The sequence below is a fragment of the Cavia porcellus genome, unplaced genomic scaffold, assembly GCF_034190915.1.
Source record: "Cavia porcellus strain 051 isolate PalLab524CR breed Dunkin Hartley unplaced genomic scaffold, mCavPor4.1 scaffold_12, whole genome shotgun sequence".
NCBI classification, from domain to species: Eukaryota; Metazoa; Chordata; class Mammalia; order Rodentia; family Caviidae; genus Cavia; species Cavia porcellus.
Genome location: NW_026947495.1, coordinates 25,091,124 through 25,111,148, shown reverse-complemented (window position 1 = coordinate 25,111,148; position 20,025 = coordinate 25,091,124). Strand labels below are relative to the sequence as shown.

The 20,025-nt window shown below is 47.0% G+C and overlaps 1 protein-coding gene across 5 annotated transcripts in view; it reads right to left on the bottom strand.

The window, feature by feature from the left end:
• Positions 1 to 20,025, bottom strand: part of Mgat5 (alpha-1,6-mannosylglycoprotein 6-beta-N-acetylglucosaminyltransferase) — a 338,130-nt gene that overhangs the window by 6,244 nt on the left and 311,861 nt on the right. For all 5 annotated transcript variants that reach the window (XM_023561078.2, XM_063258973.1, XM_063258972.1 and 2 more), the window contains exons 15-16: positions 15,717 to 15,791; positions 5,402 to 5,559 (exon numbers count right to left, since the gene is read on the bottom strand). In XM_023561078.2, the coding sequence (XP_023416846.2) occupies positions 5,402 to 5,559; positions 15,717 to 15,791 (233 nt within the window). The remainder of the gene's footprint in view (positions 1 to 5,401; positions 5,560 to 15,716; positions 15,792 to 20,025) is intronic.

Below are 20,025 nucleotides of genomic sequence, written 5' to 3'. Positions count from 1 at the left end.
AACACTGAAGCTGAGCCATGCCTGTTTTGCTATCTTACAAGTATGTTTAACTTTTTAATTAAAGGCTTGAAAGATTTCTGTTATTTGCTCTTTGTCTCTCACTGGAAAGCAATCAAATGCTGTCCCAGGGCCTTGATTCACCAGACCTTTGCCATGATTCGCATGACCTTTCAGCCATGAATGACAGTATAGGTGGCTTCAGAAGGTGCAGAGCAGGAGACCTGGGCCCTGTGTCTCCCAGGGCTCCTGTCCCTCTGTCATTTTCTGCAGCAGCACAACAGGCTGGGGGCTGGAACCAAATGGCTTTGTCCCTCAGTATGGGATCAGTGCTTGGTGTGGAGGATGCTCCAGATGATGTGTTCCTCAGCATCTCACTTCGAAGAACCATAGAATTTCCATCTTGTTTGGCTACACTGGCACCCCCAGAACAAGGAGACCTCATCCAGCGGAAGATGAGGACAGGCTAGGTAGGAATCAGGGTTTCCCTCCAATCTGAGAATGGGACGTAGGGAGATGGGGAAGACCTGTGGGTGCATCCTAGTTTTCTCTCTTAGGAGCTCTGTGACCCTGGACTCATGACTGAGCATCTCATGGCCTGGTTTCCTCTGCTATAACATGGGGATAAATAATCCCTATGCACAGGCATTGAATGAGGCTTCTGGGGGCACTCACAGTCTAGTTGTGAGTCAGTGATATGTATGTAAGTGATAACTGTCATTATCACTGTGATCACCGACATTGTCTAGTACCTGGCAGGTGTGGGGTGGGGGCAGCTACACCACCTTCCTCCCTTGCAGACACTAAATATACATGCACATCAAACTGTCCAATCTACTCTGTTCATGAAAGTTCCACTTCCTGCTGTGTGGGAAGAAATGACAACAGGCATTTAAGGTTTTTCACCACCTCTGGATAGTGTGGGGTTGCAGGAAGGAGAAGCACCATTCTCTGTTACTCCTGCAGCTATTGCATTCCTCCAGCCACCCAGCTGCCTGGCCTGCCCACTCTTGTCAGGAGCAATCCAATCATCTGTGGTCCATCTGTGGCACCTGTGGGACTCAGCAGCTATGGGGGCTGTGCCTGTTGGATCTGGCAGTGTGGCCTGCGCAGGAGGGCAGTATCCCTCTTGTGCCTGTGGTTGCCAGGGGAGCTCTACCTCTTCCCTAAATACTCCCCACCCCTGTCTTGTGCCAGCTGGGAGATGGTGGTACCCTGGGGGGTTAAAGTCACAGGCCATGAAGGGATGCAGGAGTTTTATGGATTTTCTAGGGAAACAGGGGTCTGGAGCTCAATCCAGCATGAAAATTTTACATGTGGATCGTGGCCTCTGGGACACAGATCAATGCTTATGCTGTTTATGTATGTGGATGACTTAGAGGAGCTGCCATGCCTTACTCTGACCATCAGGCCCTGGTCTGACACTGTTAACTGGGATTCTGGGGGCATCTTATCACACCCCATGGAGAGGGATGGAACTGTTAGGAACCATGGAAAGGCCCCCTGTCCCCTCCCCAGGTCACTTGGCCTGAGGCTCCAGCACACAGTGTCTGGTGCAGGAGTGCATGCAGTAATCTCACAGCTGGGAGTGTGTCCCAAATAAGGCTGTAACAGCAGGAGCCTACCAGCATGGGGCTCCCAATGCAAATCCTTCCTGGGCCACACCGGGGAAACTGTCATGAGGCAGTTCCCTTGATGTGATCAAGGTCCCTTGATGTGAAGCTGTGAAAACGTACAAGTCTATAGCTGCTTTCTAATGCCACCCACTCCCCTGGGCATCTTCCAGGTTCCCACAGAGCTTTCCTCCTCATACTGGAAAGCAAGTGCCTGTCCCAGAGCCTTGAGCAGCCAGGAATGCTCCTCCATCATCTTCCTCTAACTTAGAAGCAAAAGTCACCTGAGAGACTCTGAGTGCTGAAGCATCCTGCGACTGAGCAGGCTCCACAGCTCGGGTCCTCAGTACCTGTGAGATCTCTTGCCTTTTCAGGGTGCATGGTGGGCTGTGTGTACACCTCTGCCCCGTCTCACACCTCCCTCTGCTTGGTGACTCCACACCCAGTGTGAATCTTCCCTTGCTCATCCGCAGAGCTGCCTTCTCCACAGCTAGCCTTGGCAGCTTTTCTTACAAGGAATGGGCGCTTTGGGAGCCCATGAGCCCTCAGCTCACCACTTATAGCTCTTGTAGAATATGAGGCCAAAGGCCCTTTCCCATGGGACTTCCCACTTTTCCTGGTCACTTGTGTAGGATGAGAAACCTAGCACACCAGGGTAGACCAGAGATGCTACTATTAACTCCCCCTGATACATGACACACAGTACAGGACTAAGACCCTCCGAGAAGCAGGGATAGAAGCAGGAACTGCTGCCCCTGCCTGGAGTAATTTCCTTCCCTCCAAGACATACCCACACCCCATGACCACTATGACTCAGGGCTCTTTGCCTTCACGGAAGCCAAAGCATTTGTCATCTACACTTCATGCTTAAGTCCCATCTCAAAGAGCACTCCCAGTGGCCAGTATAGCTGTCCTTCCCCCTAGGGTTATGTCCTCATAAACCTATCCTAAACTGGAAACACCGTAAGTGGAAAATGCACCTGACCATCCCAGCTTAGACGTGTGGCACATGGCAGTATCAGTTGTTGCCCCCTGGTGCCTGTGTGGCTGATAGGAAGCTGCTGCTCATTGCCAGTGCCCTGCATGAGATGATATCACACCACCTATTCATAGCCTGGGACAAGAGCCAAGCACAAAATCTGAATTTCAGGTTCTACAGAATGGTGATGGCTTTCACACCAACACTGTAAAAAGCGTAAGTTTTATCACTATAATTTGGGGACCACCTATAATTTAAAATTTTATAAGACATAATCTTGAGAGGTAGCTGCTATGAAGGAGGCTTCACATGAACATGTGTTGCATCTTATGGAGCTGAGTCCTCCATACTGGGCCATGCAGTAGTGGACGCTGGCACCGTCTGGGATTTTCTGCGGTGTCCTCTTAGCCCTATTCTAGATGCAATCTTGGCAGAGTCATGCATGCTTTGTGGTGGTCTTTCCAGCACTTAACTGTCCGATGCATGCACAGGAGCTTGAAGGCCACCTGCTGAGTCTCCTGATTCAATGGCTTGATTTATGTGCCATACTAAATTCATGCTACACAGTTAAGACAGGTGGTATGTAAAGGTCACAGACACCCAAGAACTGAAGGGTGCTCAGGAGAACCAGGTCCTAAATTGGAGAAGAACAAGCAGCCCTAGCTTGTTAGGGCCGCTAATTGCTAGTTGGCCATGAATATGGATGTGTTAGGATTACCTCCACATTGAGGCAGCACTCAATAGACTGCCGGATAGCTGGGGTTTTACAACATTTTCCGTACTTACAAATGCATAAGCAAGTTATTCAGCAGGGCTCTTATATTAACAGAATTAATTTCAGAAGGCTTTATTGCAAAATTACCATTCCTTCCAGCCTGCTTGTAACAAAACTTGTATCTCTCCAGTGGGATAGGGCAGGGGTAAGTGATACCACAACACAGCCCACAGCGCAGGCCCTCTGCTCTGTGGAGGAGATGCCTGGCCAGGGGACTGGCTTTTCTAATATTGGTCTGGTGGTCTTGAGCCTGTTCTGCTGCCTGAAAGGGGCCATTTTGATCTTCAGTAAGGGCTATATATCACCAGGGTGTTCTCATCTCCACTGAGAAAACTGATGGAACTGGCCACCTGCCCAGCTGTTGGGTGTCCTTCCTGTCCCTGTTGATCCTTGCCCTGGAGGTGGGCTGCCTGTGCAGGGCTGCTGGTGTGGACTGCATGCCAGCTTTGAGGAAGACCCTATGGCAGCACCAAGCCTAAACAAGAAGGAAGCCACACTGTTCAGGAGTCCTGGGTAGGTTCCATTTCCAGGAGGCTGCACACAGAACTATGAGGATAGTGCTGAGTATGGACCCAGTGATTTAAATCATCCAACACAGAGTGCTTGGGATTCTCTAAAAGCTACCACTTTCCAGGAGTATTCTCTAAGAGGAGCCAATGCAAAGTCCCAACGAGACCCTACAATTCAGGTCTACAATGTGGAGCCAGAAATTTCTGGTGTCTCCAACAGCTTTGTATCCATGTCAGACAGCAGCCTCTCACAGAGCACACCCCAGCCTTCCTGTCTTTGGCCATGTCTTTTTGTCTTTTGTGTGGATGGTCCATGGAGTCAAGGCAGATTCCAAGTCTTCCCATAGAACTGGAATAAACAGCATCCTGCCCAGAGCACCACTTGTGCCAGGGGCTGCCTTCTCTAAACAGAGTTTTATGACATCTTGGAGAATATGACGCCTCACAGGAGGGACCAATCCAGCTCAGACCACGCATAGTGACCACAGTGGACAGCTGTGAAGCTTTGAAGCCATCAGAGGGGACAGGCAAGCTCGGAACCTCAGGTCCACTGCATTTCTTAAACATCCTCTTCCAGCCTTGGACTGAATATTTATAGTTGAGGCACAAGTGTCTTGTTACTCAAAAGCAGGTTTTTTAGAGAAAACCCCCTATCACTGTTATTAAGGTAGCAGGGGAGGCTAGATAATTCATTAACACTGGATAACCAAGATGAGGATGATGAAAAATGGGAGAAATTCGCATTGATAGGGACCAGGGATCTAAACCCAGAAGAAACCTTGCAGGGAAATTTGGGAATTTCAGATGCCAAATTCAAAATGCTAATGGAAAGGGAAATGAACAGGGTTACTACAAGCACTCCAAGTACAAAAGAAAAGATTTAAAAAGCACCAATTCAAGGGGCACCAGAGGCCCTCCCCCAGATGCAGCACCAGGCAGCACTCTGCAGCTTGTGCCTCACTGCTGAGGGCTGGAGAGCCAGGCTTGTTCAGACCCCTGATGAGTGAATCCCAAAGATGCCTGAAGACAGTGCAAGAGTCAGCGGGGCTGCAAGTAAGGGAGGCAGTGCTTGGACCTTGCTGGGGCAGCTCTGTGCCAGCTCCTTCTCCCTATTTCTTAGTCCTTTTAGATTCCAAGGTTGAGACTGAAAGCTGTGCTCTGTGCCGCATGGGCTTTGCTGGGCACCATCTGAGGACCCAGTCATTGCCAAGGGTCTTTGGGACAGGTCTGTTGGTGCCCCTGGCTCTGTGCCCTCTTCCACTGCTGTTCTTGGGTGCCACATGAGCAAAACGAACACCTCCCACCAGCTCCCAGCCCAGATGTAGTATTATTTGTGCAAATACACCATTCAAATTCTAAGTACATCTGCACACCAGGTGACTTCATTTTCCTGAATGTGCCACAGTCAGCTACCCCTCCCACATCTTCCCCTCACAGCCTACAGCCAAAGATGTAATGCCTTTCCAGCCAGCTCTGCCCAGCAGTGCAGTACATAGAGGCTGAGCTGCCTCTGTCCCCTGCCACTTACTTCAGCAGGTCCTTGGCCTTGTTGAGGTGCTGGAAGAAGGATGGTTCGCAGATGAGCTGGCTCTCCTGGCACACTTGCTTGCAGGACTGCCCGGGAGATGCAAGCTTCACCTGCAGGGCACTCAGTGGAGGCCACATCACTTGCCCATGGCAGAAGTCCTGAAATGAAAAGAAGGTGTCAGCCTAGGGACCAAAGAGACAACTGGTGCTCTCTAGGCCTGCCAAAGGAATCTGCTGATGGGAGGCTCCACTCTGGAGAATGATGGAGGGGATTGCTGGGAGCCAGGCAGATTCAGGTTGGGCATGCCCTTGGGCCCTGTCTTGGCCTTTCCAGCCACCAGCTTCCTAAACCACAGATGGGGAGATGACAGCAGTGTCTCCCAGTGGGATTTGAAGATGACAGGAAGACCACAAGCCTGCAGTGGGGCTGCTTAAGCTGGCCCTTGGAGGCCCACCTTCAGGTCTGGCACTACCTGCTGCTCTGTTTTCTCCTTGGATTCCAGAAACCTTTGAGAAGCTAATTTGGCCACCTAATAATACTGTTTTGTGAGTGCCAGTTTTACCTCAGTGGCAGGATGCAGACACTGTGATGTGAAAGATCAAACCAAGGTGTTTGCAGGCATTTCTGATGTCTCCTGACATGGTGCCATCCTTATGCTCGGCAGGGACACAGTGCCTACTGGATGAAAACAGAATGTGGCAGCCCTATCAACAAGGTCAGACTGCGTGGGGCCAGAACTCCAGGATCTAGAGGGCAATTCACCACCCTGGCACCATGCCTGCTCTCCTAGTACACGGTCAATGGCACCAAGGCAGAATGTCTCTCAATTCCCAGACTCCTGACCTGCTGGAGGTACTCTCTGTGCCAGAGACCTGGAGTGAATACCCAATAAATCCATTTGAGAGTGCTGGGTGGTTGGGGTCCTGGGTCCATGGCAGACCTTGTCCACTCCATAGATATCCAGGATGATGCAGGAGAGCGTAGCAAGCAGCACCCATGAGGAGAGGCAAAGGGCTCAGTACAATCTAAATGTTGTCTATAACTAGATATGTCTTAGGACAAATAATACCTGCCTAAGAGGCAGGCTTCCAAGCACTCGCATGTGATTGTCTCTGTGACACGCTGAGCAGGGAAAGCAGCAGGGTAAGGAATGAAGCCTGGAGTGCTCCTCCATGTGACAGACACTGAGAAGAGGCACAAAGACATGGAAATGCAGGTGCTCCTCCGAGGACACCCCTGCCGGCCAGTCTGCTGCTGAGAAGTAGAACACGGTCAGGAAGTTGACTTTGCAGTGCCTGTGCTTCTGAAATATTTTATTTTCCCTCAGCTTGCCCATCCCCTGTGTGCACGAGGAAATTAGTCATCTCAGGGCCTGGAGCTCCCAGCTTCAGGGCACACAGAGGAAAAGTACCGTGCTCCACCCTGTGTCATGTGGGGCATCACAGGAGGGGCCTCACATTGCCAGGGTGGAATCCTTACAACAGGGAGGGTGTGGCACCCCAGCAAGTTGCATCCAGTAGGGGCCTCCTTTTCTTTTTCTTTTTAAACCTTTGCTTGGGTTACTTTTAAGGAATCAAAAGACAAAAGGAGTAAAGAAAGTCTACTCCCAGGTTCTTCAGGCAGCTGGGCTTGAGATTCATTCTGCCTCTCACTTGTACTAGCCGTCTGAACCTCTGGGCGAAAATATGTAATACTCAGAGCCTCGGTTTCCCCATCAGAAAAAAAAAAAAAAACAGAGATGATAATGATGCTTTCAATGGTCCTGGCCTCTTTTTCCTTGCTTCTTGAAAAGAAATGATACTGTTTGCTGCTGAAGAGGGCAAGAGGCAGGTAATGACCTGATGCTGACTTCTCTTGGAGCTGGCAAAGTGTGATCAGGACTGGAACAAGGCAGGCCACTGCTGTGCCCTGTCACACTCTGCTGAGGACACATGCCTCCTAGAGACTGAGCTTGGAGATTAACAAACAAATGCTTCACCCACAAGTGGGCAGGAAATCTGGAGCTGTATTCTCATCAGATTTGTAACTTGAGACAACATAAATACATCAATTACTTAGGGTATTAGTATGCAACTTAGTCTTTTGAAAATGAGGCACAGGGATGGTAAACAGTGTCCTGATACCAATGCAGCACTAGGGCAGGAAGACTTCTTAATTCTTAATGATTTTGTGAACAATCTACTCTTTTAAACTGTGGGTAGCAGTGTGGGTCTTGGGTGCAGTATGGGAGCCTTGTGTCTTGCAACCCTGCCCATCCCATGAGGATGGCTGTCATTAAGTAGGAAGAATCAGCCAATAATAATAAACAATTGGAGCTGCAGGATATATAGATATTTGGAAAAGGTAAGGTGTCCCTTGTTTTTCTGGCTGGCTAATGTAGCACCTCTGTTTTTAATTCCAGAGGAGCAAACTGAAAACTTCTACAGCTTTTCAATATTACAATGAAGAGATTTTAAAATCTCCCATTCACCAAAGCCTACAGTGTAATAGTACAGGACAGACAAACAACCAGGAAATCTAGTATCAGATCACATCTGCATCAGAAGCCACGCAAAAATCTCTTTGCTTTTTGAATTTCTTTTGGCCCAGACCTGGGGCTACAGTTTGGATCCTGAGTGCTTCTCAGAAGCCCGTATGTCACAAGGTTGTTCCCCAGGAAGTGGCACTACTGTGGGGTGGAGCTTTGGGAGTGCAGGAAATCTTGAGGTCGCTGGCATGCACCACTGCAGGAAATCTTGAGGTCGCTGGCGTGCACTACTGCAGGGATACTAGAACCTGGGGCAGCTTCCTGCCGCTTTTACTTCCTGGCTTTGAGTTGAGTTTTGGTTCAGCTATGCATTTAGAAATGCTTAGCTTCCATGCACCCGATCACACGGGCTTCCATATGCCTCAAGCAATGAGCCTAACCAATCATGGATTGGAATATTTACAATTGTAAGCCAAAATACAACTGTCCTAGGCCAAAGTTAATTTTTCTGGGTATTTGTTTTAGTTAACGGACAGCTGCTGACACACCTGGACACACATCTGGGTGACAGATACCCAGGAAGGCTGAAATCTCAGTTCTTACCTTTATGACTTGTAAGAAAATAGGCACATTCCCTAACATGTCCCTGCAAACAGCTGAGGGAGTGTATGTGCGCCTGCTGGGCTTGTTCCTTATTCATTCTTAGCCTTGTACTAGACTGTATACACTGAGGTTAGAAAGAAGACCCTTCTATGTCTGAGAAGGAGGTGATGTGGCAAAGGAATGCATCTCCAGTCATAACAAGATCTGAGACCAGGTCCCACCGCCATGGTGCCGAGGGTCTTTACTCGCTCTGGTCTTGAGTTCAACTTGTATGAACTGTAGCCTAGCACAGTGGGAAAATGCAGCCACAGAAGGTGACAAATGGCAGGTGCTCCACAAGATGCTCTTTGAACCCCTCCCTGGAAGGGCTGCCTCCTTCGGAGGCTTTTGAGGCAGCCTTAGGGGCATCAGCAGAGGCTGTACCTGATTACATGGATACCCCCCACAAAGGGCTGATGTGCCTACTCTGTTCCTTCTTTGAGTGCCAGGACAGCCATCCCTCCCGGGTCCCCTCTTTCATGGGCACATTTAGCCAAATTCTGCATGTGGACTGCAGCCACTCTGCTGCTACACACTTTGGGGATTATTTGGCATCCTTTCGATCTGTTTTGGGACCAGCAGGACCAAGAATAGTAAAAAATAGCAGGAAGACAATCTTAAAGCTTAGGGAACCATCTGGGAAGAGGAAGGAGCCATCAGGAAGCACGATGGGAGGTAGGGTGGGAGGGGGCTCAGGAGATGGGCTCTGACTGTGGCCCCAGCTGGGAGACTCCCTAGATATCTTCAAGATTTCTCTGCCTGCCGTCACATATGAAATGGGGACAGTACCATCTGTCCTTTATTCCTGTAAGATGAAAATGAAGTGACTGGCAAGCAAGTTCCTGAGATGCTAAAGACAGTGCCCCAAGACATGTGGCTAGGGACCAGGTAGAAGTTCAGCTGACTGCATTCCATAAACTAATGCACCCATGGGAGCCACCTCTGGCCTCACCACCTGCTTGGAGGGCATAACTGAAATGAAGCCCCTGTCTGAGCCACCTCTCACTCACTGGTACAGCCACTCCTGAGTGCTCACAAAAGCTGGAAGACACTGCTGTCACTGACTGCGGCTCAGATTAACATGGATGCCTAGTTATCTCCTCATGGTAAGCACTCATTCAATAAACACCTGCTCAAAGGTAGAGGAGCATGCATTCATTCACTGTTTTAGAAATGACTATTAAAGCCATAAATACAAACAAGGAGACCAAGTCCCTGGGCTCAAACATTTGGTACAAATATAGTAGGAGGGGCCAACACTTAAAACATTATAGAACAACATATAAAAAACAGATGCCCAAACAGAATAGAAAGGCCATATGGAAGAGGGAAAGGAAAGGACTAACACTACAGGCAAGGGGAAGCTGGTGGTGGCAGCAATCAGAGACAGCTTCTAGAAGACAGAGACTTCTGGGATGGGCTTTGTAGGCTGCACAGGAGTTAGCAGCTTACCCGTAACATGGTGTTTTGTAGCTCCATAAAGAGCTGCTGAATTGAAATAAATGGTTTTGGCATCCTGGGCCTGTGATAGTAGCAGAAGTAGAAGGGAGGACTATTCCATCTTAGTGAGGCATCTGTGCAGCCAGAATGAGACATACACAATTATTTTCAATCTGGTGAACGATCCCACTTAGAACACACACCATCTGCATTCCTTTCGAACCATTATTTCAGCCAGTCACCAAGCTTCTTCTAGATGTGCTTGATGACTTACACATTCCCATGCAGAAAACATAAACCATAGGAACACGCTGACAAATTCATGAGATAAAGCCATGCTTCTGACCAATCAGCGCAAGCCACTGTGAAGTGCTGGAAAAGGGCTGCCTCGGTAATGGAGGGTGGGTGACGGTGCAAAGACATTATTCATGGAAGCCTCTAGAGGGCTCGAGCAGAAGGGCAGGGCCGCTGGCTAACAGATCACTAGGTGCAGGCTGCTGGCCAGGCAGGAAGGTGACCTGCATGGAGTAAACAGGCGCTCGGGCAGAGGGGCCATGGAGAACATGGAGTGTGGTACTTGACGGGGTCGTCCCCCAGACTCTACCCAACCTGACCCTGGGCAAATCTAGCAGATTTTCAAAGTCCACAATGCATTATAGGCAAGTAGACTTCTGTGGAAAGCCACGCTACTTGAAACCAAGAAGACAAGGTTAAATGTACAGGTCTGCAGACAGCAGATAGAGGGAGGAAGGTCAGAAACTTGCAAGGGAGAAAAAGCAGTGGGTAAAGGGGCTAATGAGACAGGTTCTGGGCCATAAAATGGGGTTTGGGCTACGTCCAGCTAGCTCTCTGAGAGATAACGACACATTTGTGAGCCAGGCTCTGGTATTGAAAGTGTTCAATGAATACTGATGATCTGGCTAGATCAAACACATCTCAGCCACCAGAGCTGTCCCATGAAAGGAAACAAACTCTGTCCACATATGGGGTGCTTCCTGGAAGTGGTGTCCATTTGTGTTTTCTTAAGGCAACAGAGATGGTGTCTGTGAAGCTGAGCCACAAGAACTGTTCTCCATGACCGCTGCACTCGCCCACCAACTGAGCCATGACTGCACCTTGAGAGTTCACATAAATCTGTTACATTTCCTAACCTTTGACTGTGAGAGATCTGACCAGGAGACACAGAAACACAGTTCTGCACAAAGGGTGTGTGTGGGTGTTCACAACAGCATTCAGCACAATAGTCAGAACAACTCGAGTATCAATCACCCGGTGAACGGAAGTGCATACTGTGGTCTATGTGCTACAACATGGAAGAACTCAACATGATGCCAAGTGAAAAAGCCATAAGTCTTCAGGAAAGCAAAGCTGATACAGAACACAGATGAGTTTCTGTGTTTCCTAGGGCTGTGGCAGAAGCAAGAACAGATTGCAAACAAGTAACACTGCACGGTGATGGCAATGTCACACAACTAGGTAGAGGTGGTAATTGTACACTTGTAGCCATTTGCCAACAAATCACTGAACTGCACCTTTGCACGGCGCGAATTTCATGGTCTGTCAGGAAAACACACGCTGGTTGGATTTGGGCTCCTCAGGCAGGGAGTAGCTGAGGCTTTCAGAGTCCCTTCATGGCCAGGGCTAGTTGCCAGCTCCAAATACATATCTATCTATTGATTCCTCCAGAGGTTCTACAGGATAAGCAGCATTATCCTTGTATCACAAAGAGGACACAGCACAGGGAGGTTAGGGAACATGCCCAAGGTCAGAGAAAGCAGTGCCTGAGCCAAGCTGTGAAATCCCGCAGCCAGAAGCCAGGGTGCAGTGCTTCATCATTACAAGCCCAGCTCCCCCAGATAGTCCCCACTTCTCCCCCTTGCAATGACTGTTCCTCTTTCCTTGTGAACTGTGTCACCTCTACCGTACTTCAGTCCCAGGTCTCTCTAGCTTCACTTGCCCTGGAATCTGACTCCACTTGTGAAGTTCACGCTTCCGGTCCCTCCATATCCACAGTAGACATTGCACGTAAATTACACAGCTCTCTACATGCCATATGACTGTGGGTGGCTATCCTCTCTATGGAGAGGGTCTTTATGGGAGGTAGAGTTGAAGAGCATGTGTGTAGTTTTCAGACAGCAACAGGGACATATTGTTTCAAAAACTTGCTATGCTCTCTGCCCTGAGACCAACAGATACCTTCCCCCAAAATGCTTCCTGAAAACTTTAATGAGTCTCAGGTTCTCCTTAGGGAATGACCCTGCTGGGTCTGACTACAGCGGGGGTTCCCTTGGCTGCAGGCTGCGTCTCTTTTAGGGAGCTTGTTTTAAACAGTGCACAATCCCAACCCATTTCAGTGGAGCAAAGTGTGGGGGCATCTAGAGAAGTGAGCACATGGGTTCTCTGGAGCCCACTTCTTTCATGTACTCTGCCGGTGACTGCTCAGCTGTCCCGCGACACACCGTGCTCTCAGTGGCTGTCAATTAGCTTCCTCTGCTCCTGCGCCTTGGGCAAATGTTAAGGACAAGCTTGACAAAAGCATCTGTGTTCCACATCGAAGATTTTGGGAGCCACGGTCAGCCGCTGAGCTCTGTGGCCCCTGAAGTACACAGCACAGGAAGCTCTTCCCCCGGGAGCTGGTTTCCTGTCCATCCCAGAAGCACCTTTCTCTCCATCCCACTGCCATTTGAAGATACTCTGCTAGCTATGAAAATAACAAATGCTCCAAGCTTTTCAACATTAGAATTAATACTCAAAGGAAGAAGACCTGATGTGTGAGCCATGGGATCTGACTTCTGCCTGGAAGGAGAAACATTTTATGCCCAACAGAATTCCTGGTCTAAACTCAGAATGGCCCTCATACTGCTCATTGAAATGTCTTTTAAAAAAATGTCTCAAACACAAGACTGCCAGAAACACTTTTCTGAAGTACCTGTCTGCTAGCATCACCACTCACCCAGCGATAGAACCTTGCTTCAAACTTTCCTTCGGGTGCTTTTCATTCTGTTTCCCAGGATCAAATCAGAACGCGTAAGCTGAGCCTCGGGGTCTCTCCACACAATGTCTCCTGCTCTAGCTTTGTCTCTTCTCTCTCTTCAGTCACACCTATGTTCTTTCTCCTCAGGCACTGGCATCTTGACTTGGCAGCCCTTCCCATCCTCCTGTTCTGCCTTCAGCCTGTGGCTCTGGTAAGAAGCCTTGCACTCCTCCTCACTTTCCCCTTCTCCTCCTGCAGGCTGAGTGATGTGACCCCAAAGCACGCTGGCTGTCACTAGTGTAAGGCTTAACCTACACTGGCCCAAGGATATGGACTTGGCTGTCTCCTCAGTGAAACTCAAGACACTGGAGGTTAGGGGCTGTGCCTCTGACATCTCTTCCTTGATGGCATCATAGCCGACAAAATGCTCCAGGTGACAAACAGTCACAAACCACATGAATGAGCCAAGAGCAAAAACAGGAAAGAAATCTGGGTTAATGTGAAGTGTACAGCTCTGCAGAAATCTTTAAAGCTAGGAGTTGACGGGAAAGGGCAGTTTTACTAGCATATTTTCCAGAAGAGAATTTCAGCACCATGTTATCCAGATTATGAAGCCCAAGGCAAGTTCCTGGTTCTGAAGTGTGTAGTCACTTATCTTCCTGTTTCCCTATTACTGGGGGAAACAGTGTGCCTGCTGTGTCAGGCATCCTGGGGGAAGCTGAACAAGACAGGGCAGCCCCTCTATTACTGAGCACTTAGCAAGGTCTATTTGGGGAATGAGATCTTCCTGCTTAAGAAAGCCTATCGATAGACTAGGAATGTAGAGGAATCAAGAAAGGAAGAGAAAGGTGTTTGGAAGCAGGCCCAGGATCTAGTAAGAGCTCAAAAAAGCCTCTGAGATGGACATTAGGCACAGTGTGAGGTCTCAGGACCCAAGGCCAAAGGAGACCTGGAGCTCCACTCCACACCTATGGGGAGTCCGAGCAGCTGGAAGATGAGAAGCTGAAGTCCAGACACTTGCCACCTCCTAAGCCCCCCACACATGCTGACGGCACAGACTTGGCCTCAGATTCCCTACCTAGACCTATGTGACATCCTGATCCCATCCCTATCACTGAGTGTCCCATAATGCAGAGACTGAGACATTACACAGCAGCCCCTCTTACCCTCAGGACACACTCCAAACCCGTCTCAGATCCCTACATCCAGGTACAGTCCTAAATCCTATACAAACTATGTTTTCCCACATGATCTCTTACTGATGATAAAGTTTCTTTTAAAAATTAGGCACAGCAAGAAATTCACAACTACTGAGGTTAAGAACAATTATTCTGTAGTAATAGTTATGTGGATATGGTCTCTTTCTCTCAAAATTAATGTATTATACTGCTATTTCCTAACTAGTATTTTTAGATCATGGTTGGCCATGGGTAATGAAAACCTCAGAAAGTGAAACATGGATAAGGGAGTGCTGGTACTGTCTGCTGTATCTGGCACATGCTGGCTAGACCTGTACATGTGGTTGCTAGTGTTATGATAATATTGTCACTCTGCAGTCACACAAAGATCGACTGAGCCAATGATTCAAATGCTCAGCACTCATGATAAAGTCTGATGAGTAATGTATTACAATTACAGCATTATAATAGGCATATAAAATGCTATAATACAGCATAATGTATCAAGTAATCAATAGTACTAAATTGCATTTATTGAGCACTATGTGTGTATTAGCTGTTTCAGCTTAGCCCTCAGAGGCACATAGAGACTGAGAAGTGTATGCCCAACTCACATAACCACATGCATACAGCACCGGGAAAAGAGGCCAGCCGCCCGGGCTGCAGCATTCTTGCCACTGCTGAAAGCCCAGATAGTCGGGCAGGTCACCCTGAGGCCCACACCCTGCAGCTTGGTGTCTAACTTCCCCACAGCTTCAGTCTCAAACCACCTGCCCTTCCTTTGAAGCCTCTACTGGGCCTTCAATCTGTGTGTCTACTTGAATTTCTATTTTCAGCCGTCCATGTCCCTCATTGTGTAAAGATCCCTTGGTTGCCATGAAACACTAGGCCTCACCCTTGAAGGGGAGCCCCTTATTTCTGGAATCTGGTCAAGGAGTTCAGATTCCCCTACCTAGGGGGGTTTGGAGTTAGTCTATTTCTAGCTAGGTTTTGCTTTTAAAGTCCGAGGAATTAAAATACAAACAGTAGTTTCCAAATGCTGTTGAGGGTTGCAGGACTGTGAGTGCCCTCTCCCACAATGGAACTGGAGCTCTGCTTTGATCTGTTTTGTATACCTAGGTTTCATCTGGAAATGGGTCTTATTTGAAAAGATGTTAGAAACCACTAAAAAGTCCTAAAATGCTTAGAATTTCAGAGCATATCCTATTAAAGGAATGCTTAGAAACCTAGTTTCTGTCTTTTCTTTCTTAGAGTGAAAAATGAGGGCATCTGGGTCCCCCACTGCCCCAGGCTTCATGATATCCCCAGAACCTCCTGGGCACAGGCCTGGGGTCAGGGAGTCTCCATCTCCTTCTTGCTTACTGGGCCTATCCTATTATGCAGATCCACGGCACCATCCACTCTCACTAAGAACACACTGCAAGGAAAAATTGGCTCTCAGGTAGATCAGGACCATGTTGCACTTAAAATTCCCACCAACTATTGTCCAGCTTCTGGTGTCTTCCAAAGTAAGCAAATCCCTACAGTAACATAGTGAACTATTATGGATGCCTTCTAGGGAACAGGGAGCAGTGGGCAGCAAAGACAGACAGACAGACTTCTAAAGAACCTTACCTGCTTCTCGATGAATGCGTTTATCCTCTGTAGCATTCCCTCACAGGTGAATTCATACGGCATGTATGGCTCAATCTGCAGAAACACATAATGGCACCATGAAAGAGGATGACACAGGACAGCTGAGCCTTACCAGACCCCTACTCACTCCCTCCATCTACAGGCACTGATGCCTGCCTGAAGCAATCACCGGAAGGGTTAAGACAACAGCCTTGGAAGTCACTAGACAGGGCTCACCATCTCACTGCTCTTCCCTCAGTGAAGACCAGAGAAAACCACCTACTGTTTCCTAGACTCACACACCTTGTCTGTAAAAGGGCTATAAGAAAAAGGGAGTGGGTATCATTTAGTAGCAGCTAACCTCCATGGGGTGAAGGCTATAGCTGTAACCTTTTGTCTGTCATGCTGAGCACATGTAGGACACATGTAGGAACTTAGCAGACATCTCTTCAATGAACGCACGACCACTCTGAGAGATGCACATAATGAGATGTTTAAGGACCCACGAAGCACTGGCAGAAGCACTGGTCTGTATCAGTAGTGAGATCAGAGGGGGCCAAAGCACTTGTACTATGAAAGCAAAGTCCAAGTGTCACAAGGAGTTGGGCGAGATGGCTCTGGTAGGCCAGATGGTCAACAGTGACTTCTGTTCATGCTGGGCTTTTAAAGCCAGTGATGAGTCTAGAAAGTCAAGACCAGGGAGGGCCAAGATATGGAAGACATTCTGGCCTGATGGAATACTAAGAGATCTGACAAGAAAAGATGGAGGAAACAGCAGCTCAGGATTGTGAAGTGTCGTGAGACAAGGGAGGGAAAGACAACTGCTGGATTTCCACAAAGCCTTGAGATTTCTATATTGAGGAATCTAGATTTTCAGGGCAGCAGGAAGGTGCTTCATGGGGGTAGGTGAAGATACCTGACTGATACTGTGATATTGGAGAAAAAGGAAAAGAAACACAGGCTACACAGTATTTGCCAACACTCTGAGGCCTGTTTTTTCAAGGTTGTACTGATACGAAATGGAAATTTCATTTGGGAGAAAACCACCTACAATCCCATTTGTTACAGCTGTTGAAAACCCAACAGCATCTGTCAGTGTCAGGGAAAGGGGCAGCCCCACCAGTTCCTTCTTACACCTACACTTCTCTGAATCCACAGCGAGGGAACTGGACAAGCAGGCCTGCTGCAAATGGGACAATCAGCAGAGGGGGCATTCCCGGTGGGCAGCCAGGTAACTGGGGGGCTTGGGGCTCCCACTCCCTTTTTCTTCTGCTGAGTCACACGTTATGTTTGAAAACTTAGGCCATGCTATCAAAGAATTTGATAGTATATCTTTAAATACACAACCAGACACAGTCAGCATCATGAAGGCTGGATCTCAGCCACATCCATCCACATCTGTCCAGAAAGAGCTAGAAGAAGCTGAGCTGGAAGTACTGTCCTGAAGAGGAGAGGCCAGCACTCATTTCTGAAGAGCAGCCTTTCACAGTCCCAGCTTGCTCCTTCCCAGTTCAGCCTTTTGTACCTGCAGCCCCTCTCTGACCTGGACATAGCTCTTCATACAAAATGTACACTTTCTTACAAAGAACACTTACTCAGGCCATGGGCAGCTCTAGAAGCTTTCTATAAATGGCCTAGACGTACGTCTCCTTTCAAAGGTTTACAGAAGACACTAAAGAAAGCCATCTAAAAGAGAGGACATGGTATATCTGGGTTTGCTTATAAACTGAGTAGAATTTCCAGAGTGGAATAAACATACACTGGCAGGCAGCTGTCATGAGACCAGCAGACTCAGTTCCTTGGCAGAAAGTAGGCTAAATTCCCAGGGTCATTCTGACAACATATTTCGAAGGGTGTCCACAGAAAACACAGAAAATTACAGGACATTTAAAGAGCTCACTGTAGCAAAATGTTCTTCTTCTATTCTACTATCTACACCCAATTTAATCAAAAGGACATGGACTCATTCATGGATCTGAGGCAATTTTACTCTTTTTAGACAGACAATTTTTCTGTAAAGAAAAAGCAAACAAAACAAAACAAAAAGAAGTGAAACAAAACACAACAGTATGTTACTGTGCTTCCAATGAGTCCAGCTAGCCAACTAACCATTGTGCCCTGGGTGGGAGGAGGGCCTCCTGCTTGGGAAGACTCTCTGGGAGGTAAGATGAAGCACTTTTCTGTCCAACAGTCATTCAGGAACAAGCCAAGGCCTCTTTGAGATACTGAATGAAAGAGAAGGCCGAAACCATATCCAGTCCCTGAAAAACCCAAGTGGAGAAGCAAGGATGCCTTGCTCCTCACCAGGCTTTGTGGAAAAAGAGCCCCTACTTATCCGGGCAGGCCTGCAGGCAGGGTCCCTGCAGGCAGCAAAGAGGAGTTTGTGCTGGCCCTGGAAACTTTCCATGAATCCATATTCTCCAACATTTCCTCTTCCTGACTGTCCTGTGTCTACTGGAAGCCACTCCTTCCCAGGTCAGGAGGTGATTCTACAGGGAACTGCCCTTGAAGGTCTGGTCAACCCTGAATGGTTCTACCCGACAGGCATGGTTTGGCCTCATCAATGAGGGAGAGTCTCAGAAAACCTCCATTTGGAGTCAAGGTTAGTAAATAGAGATTTACTTACAATAGAATTTAGGGTTAGGGAAATCTTGTAATTTCCCTTGACAATTCCAAATGTACACTAGGTCATGTCATCCTTCTGTTTAAAGGTTTTTGCCATACTTAAAAATTCAGAATTCCTAAGCTGCCTATTCAAAGGCCTACATATTCCAGCTCTTGGGGATCCTTTTACTGTTTCCTTTATTTTGGATGAGAAGTTGGATATGTTTCACACCATTATTATCCTGAGTGTAATAAATTTTTCTTTGGCTACTTTCAAGAATTTTTTCCTATTTTTGCTTTCATCATTTGATTATGATGTACCTGAATTTTTTTGTGTTTTGCTTTTTGCTCTTTATCCTGGTTAGGTTTACCATGCTCCTAGGATCCATAAATTAATCTCACTCATTATTTGAAAAATTATTAGCTAATACCTTTTCAGTTATTTCTTCTGTGCTATTCTCCTTCCCTTGTGAGTTTCTGGCTATACCTAAGTTACCTGATATTATCCCATGGACATCACAGACTCTTTTGTTTCATTTCCTTTTCTCTTTGCATTTCAATTTGGATAATTTCTATTGAAACATCTTGAAGCTCTCTCATTTTTTTCCTTTTGCTGTGAGCAGTGTGATGAGAAGTCCACTGAATGAACTTCTAAAATTAGTTCATTTTTGATGTTGTAGTTTTTATTTCTAGCATTTACCATTTGGCTTAAAAAAATAGCTTCTATCTCTTGGCTGAAATTTCCCATCTGTTCACATATTTTGTACTTTTTTCACTAAGTTGCTGTCAGATAATTCCAGCATCTGAGCTATCCCTCAGCCTGGCTTTACTGACCTGGATCTCTTTTTTTCCTTAGGGATTTGAACCTAGAGCCTTTGCATTGAGCTATATCCAGCTTTTTTTTTTTTTTTTTTTTTTTTTTTTTTTTTTTTTTTTTTTGAGACAGAGTCTAAGTTGTCCAGATTGTACTTGAACTTGTGCTCTCCTTACTTTGCCCTCTCAGAGAGCTGGGATTACAAGGATAAACTACCACAATATTTTTTTCTCTCTTGAAAGTTAAGTCATGTTTTCTTTTAGTTTTTTCCTGAATGTCATAATTTACGATCTTGGAACTATGTGTGGGAAAGTTCAGCCCTAAATTGCTGATCCATTTCTAACAAGTATAAAGATTTTTATGACAAGTTTTTATATTAATCTCATTGCTTACTCCATTCTTTCCCTCTTTCGCATTCTTTTCCTTTACTCTGTTTCATGCTTTTCTTTTCTTTTTAAAATCTGTGTTATCTTAACAACTAAACTCCTGAATTTAAATCCAGGTTCTTCCTGATGGGATCTTATGTAAACTGGTTACCTTCTGTAAGCCTTAATTTTCTCATCTATTAAGATGACAATAATACAGAATTGCAGAAAAATTAAGATAAAGCTTGTAAGTAATGTGCACTACTAACAATTTTTAAAGTGGCCTTAAATACTTTTCATAATAATGTGGCATAAAGTTGGATAGGGTTTTAATTTAACCATGAAGCATGAGAGGTTGCACAGAGTGAACAGAACAAATCCATGTGGAAGTGACTATACAGAACTAAGCCCTCATGCTTGGGGTTCATACACCAGAGATTCACCTTGGATTCTGGTTTGGCAAAGTGATCTGTTACATAGAAAGTTCTGCGTTCCTTAATCCAAAGTGTGGTACCTCTACTCAGGT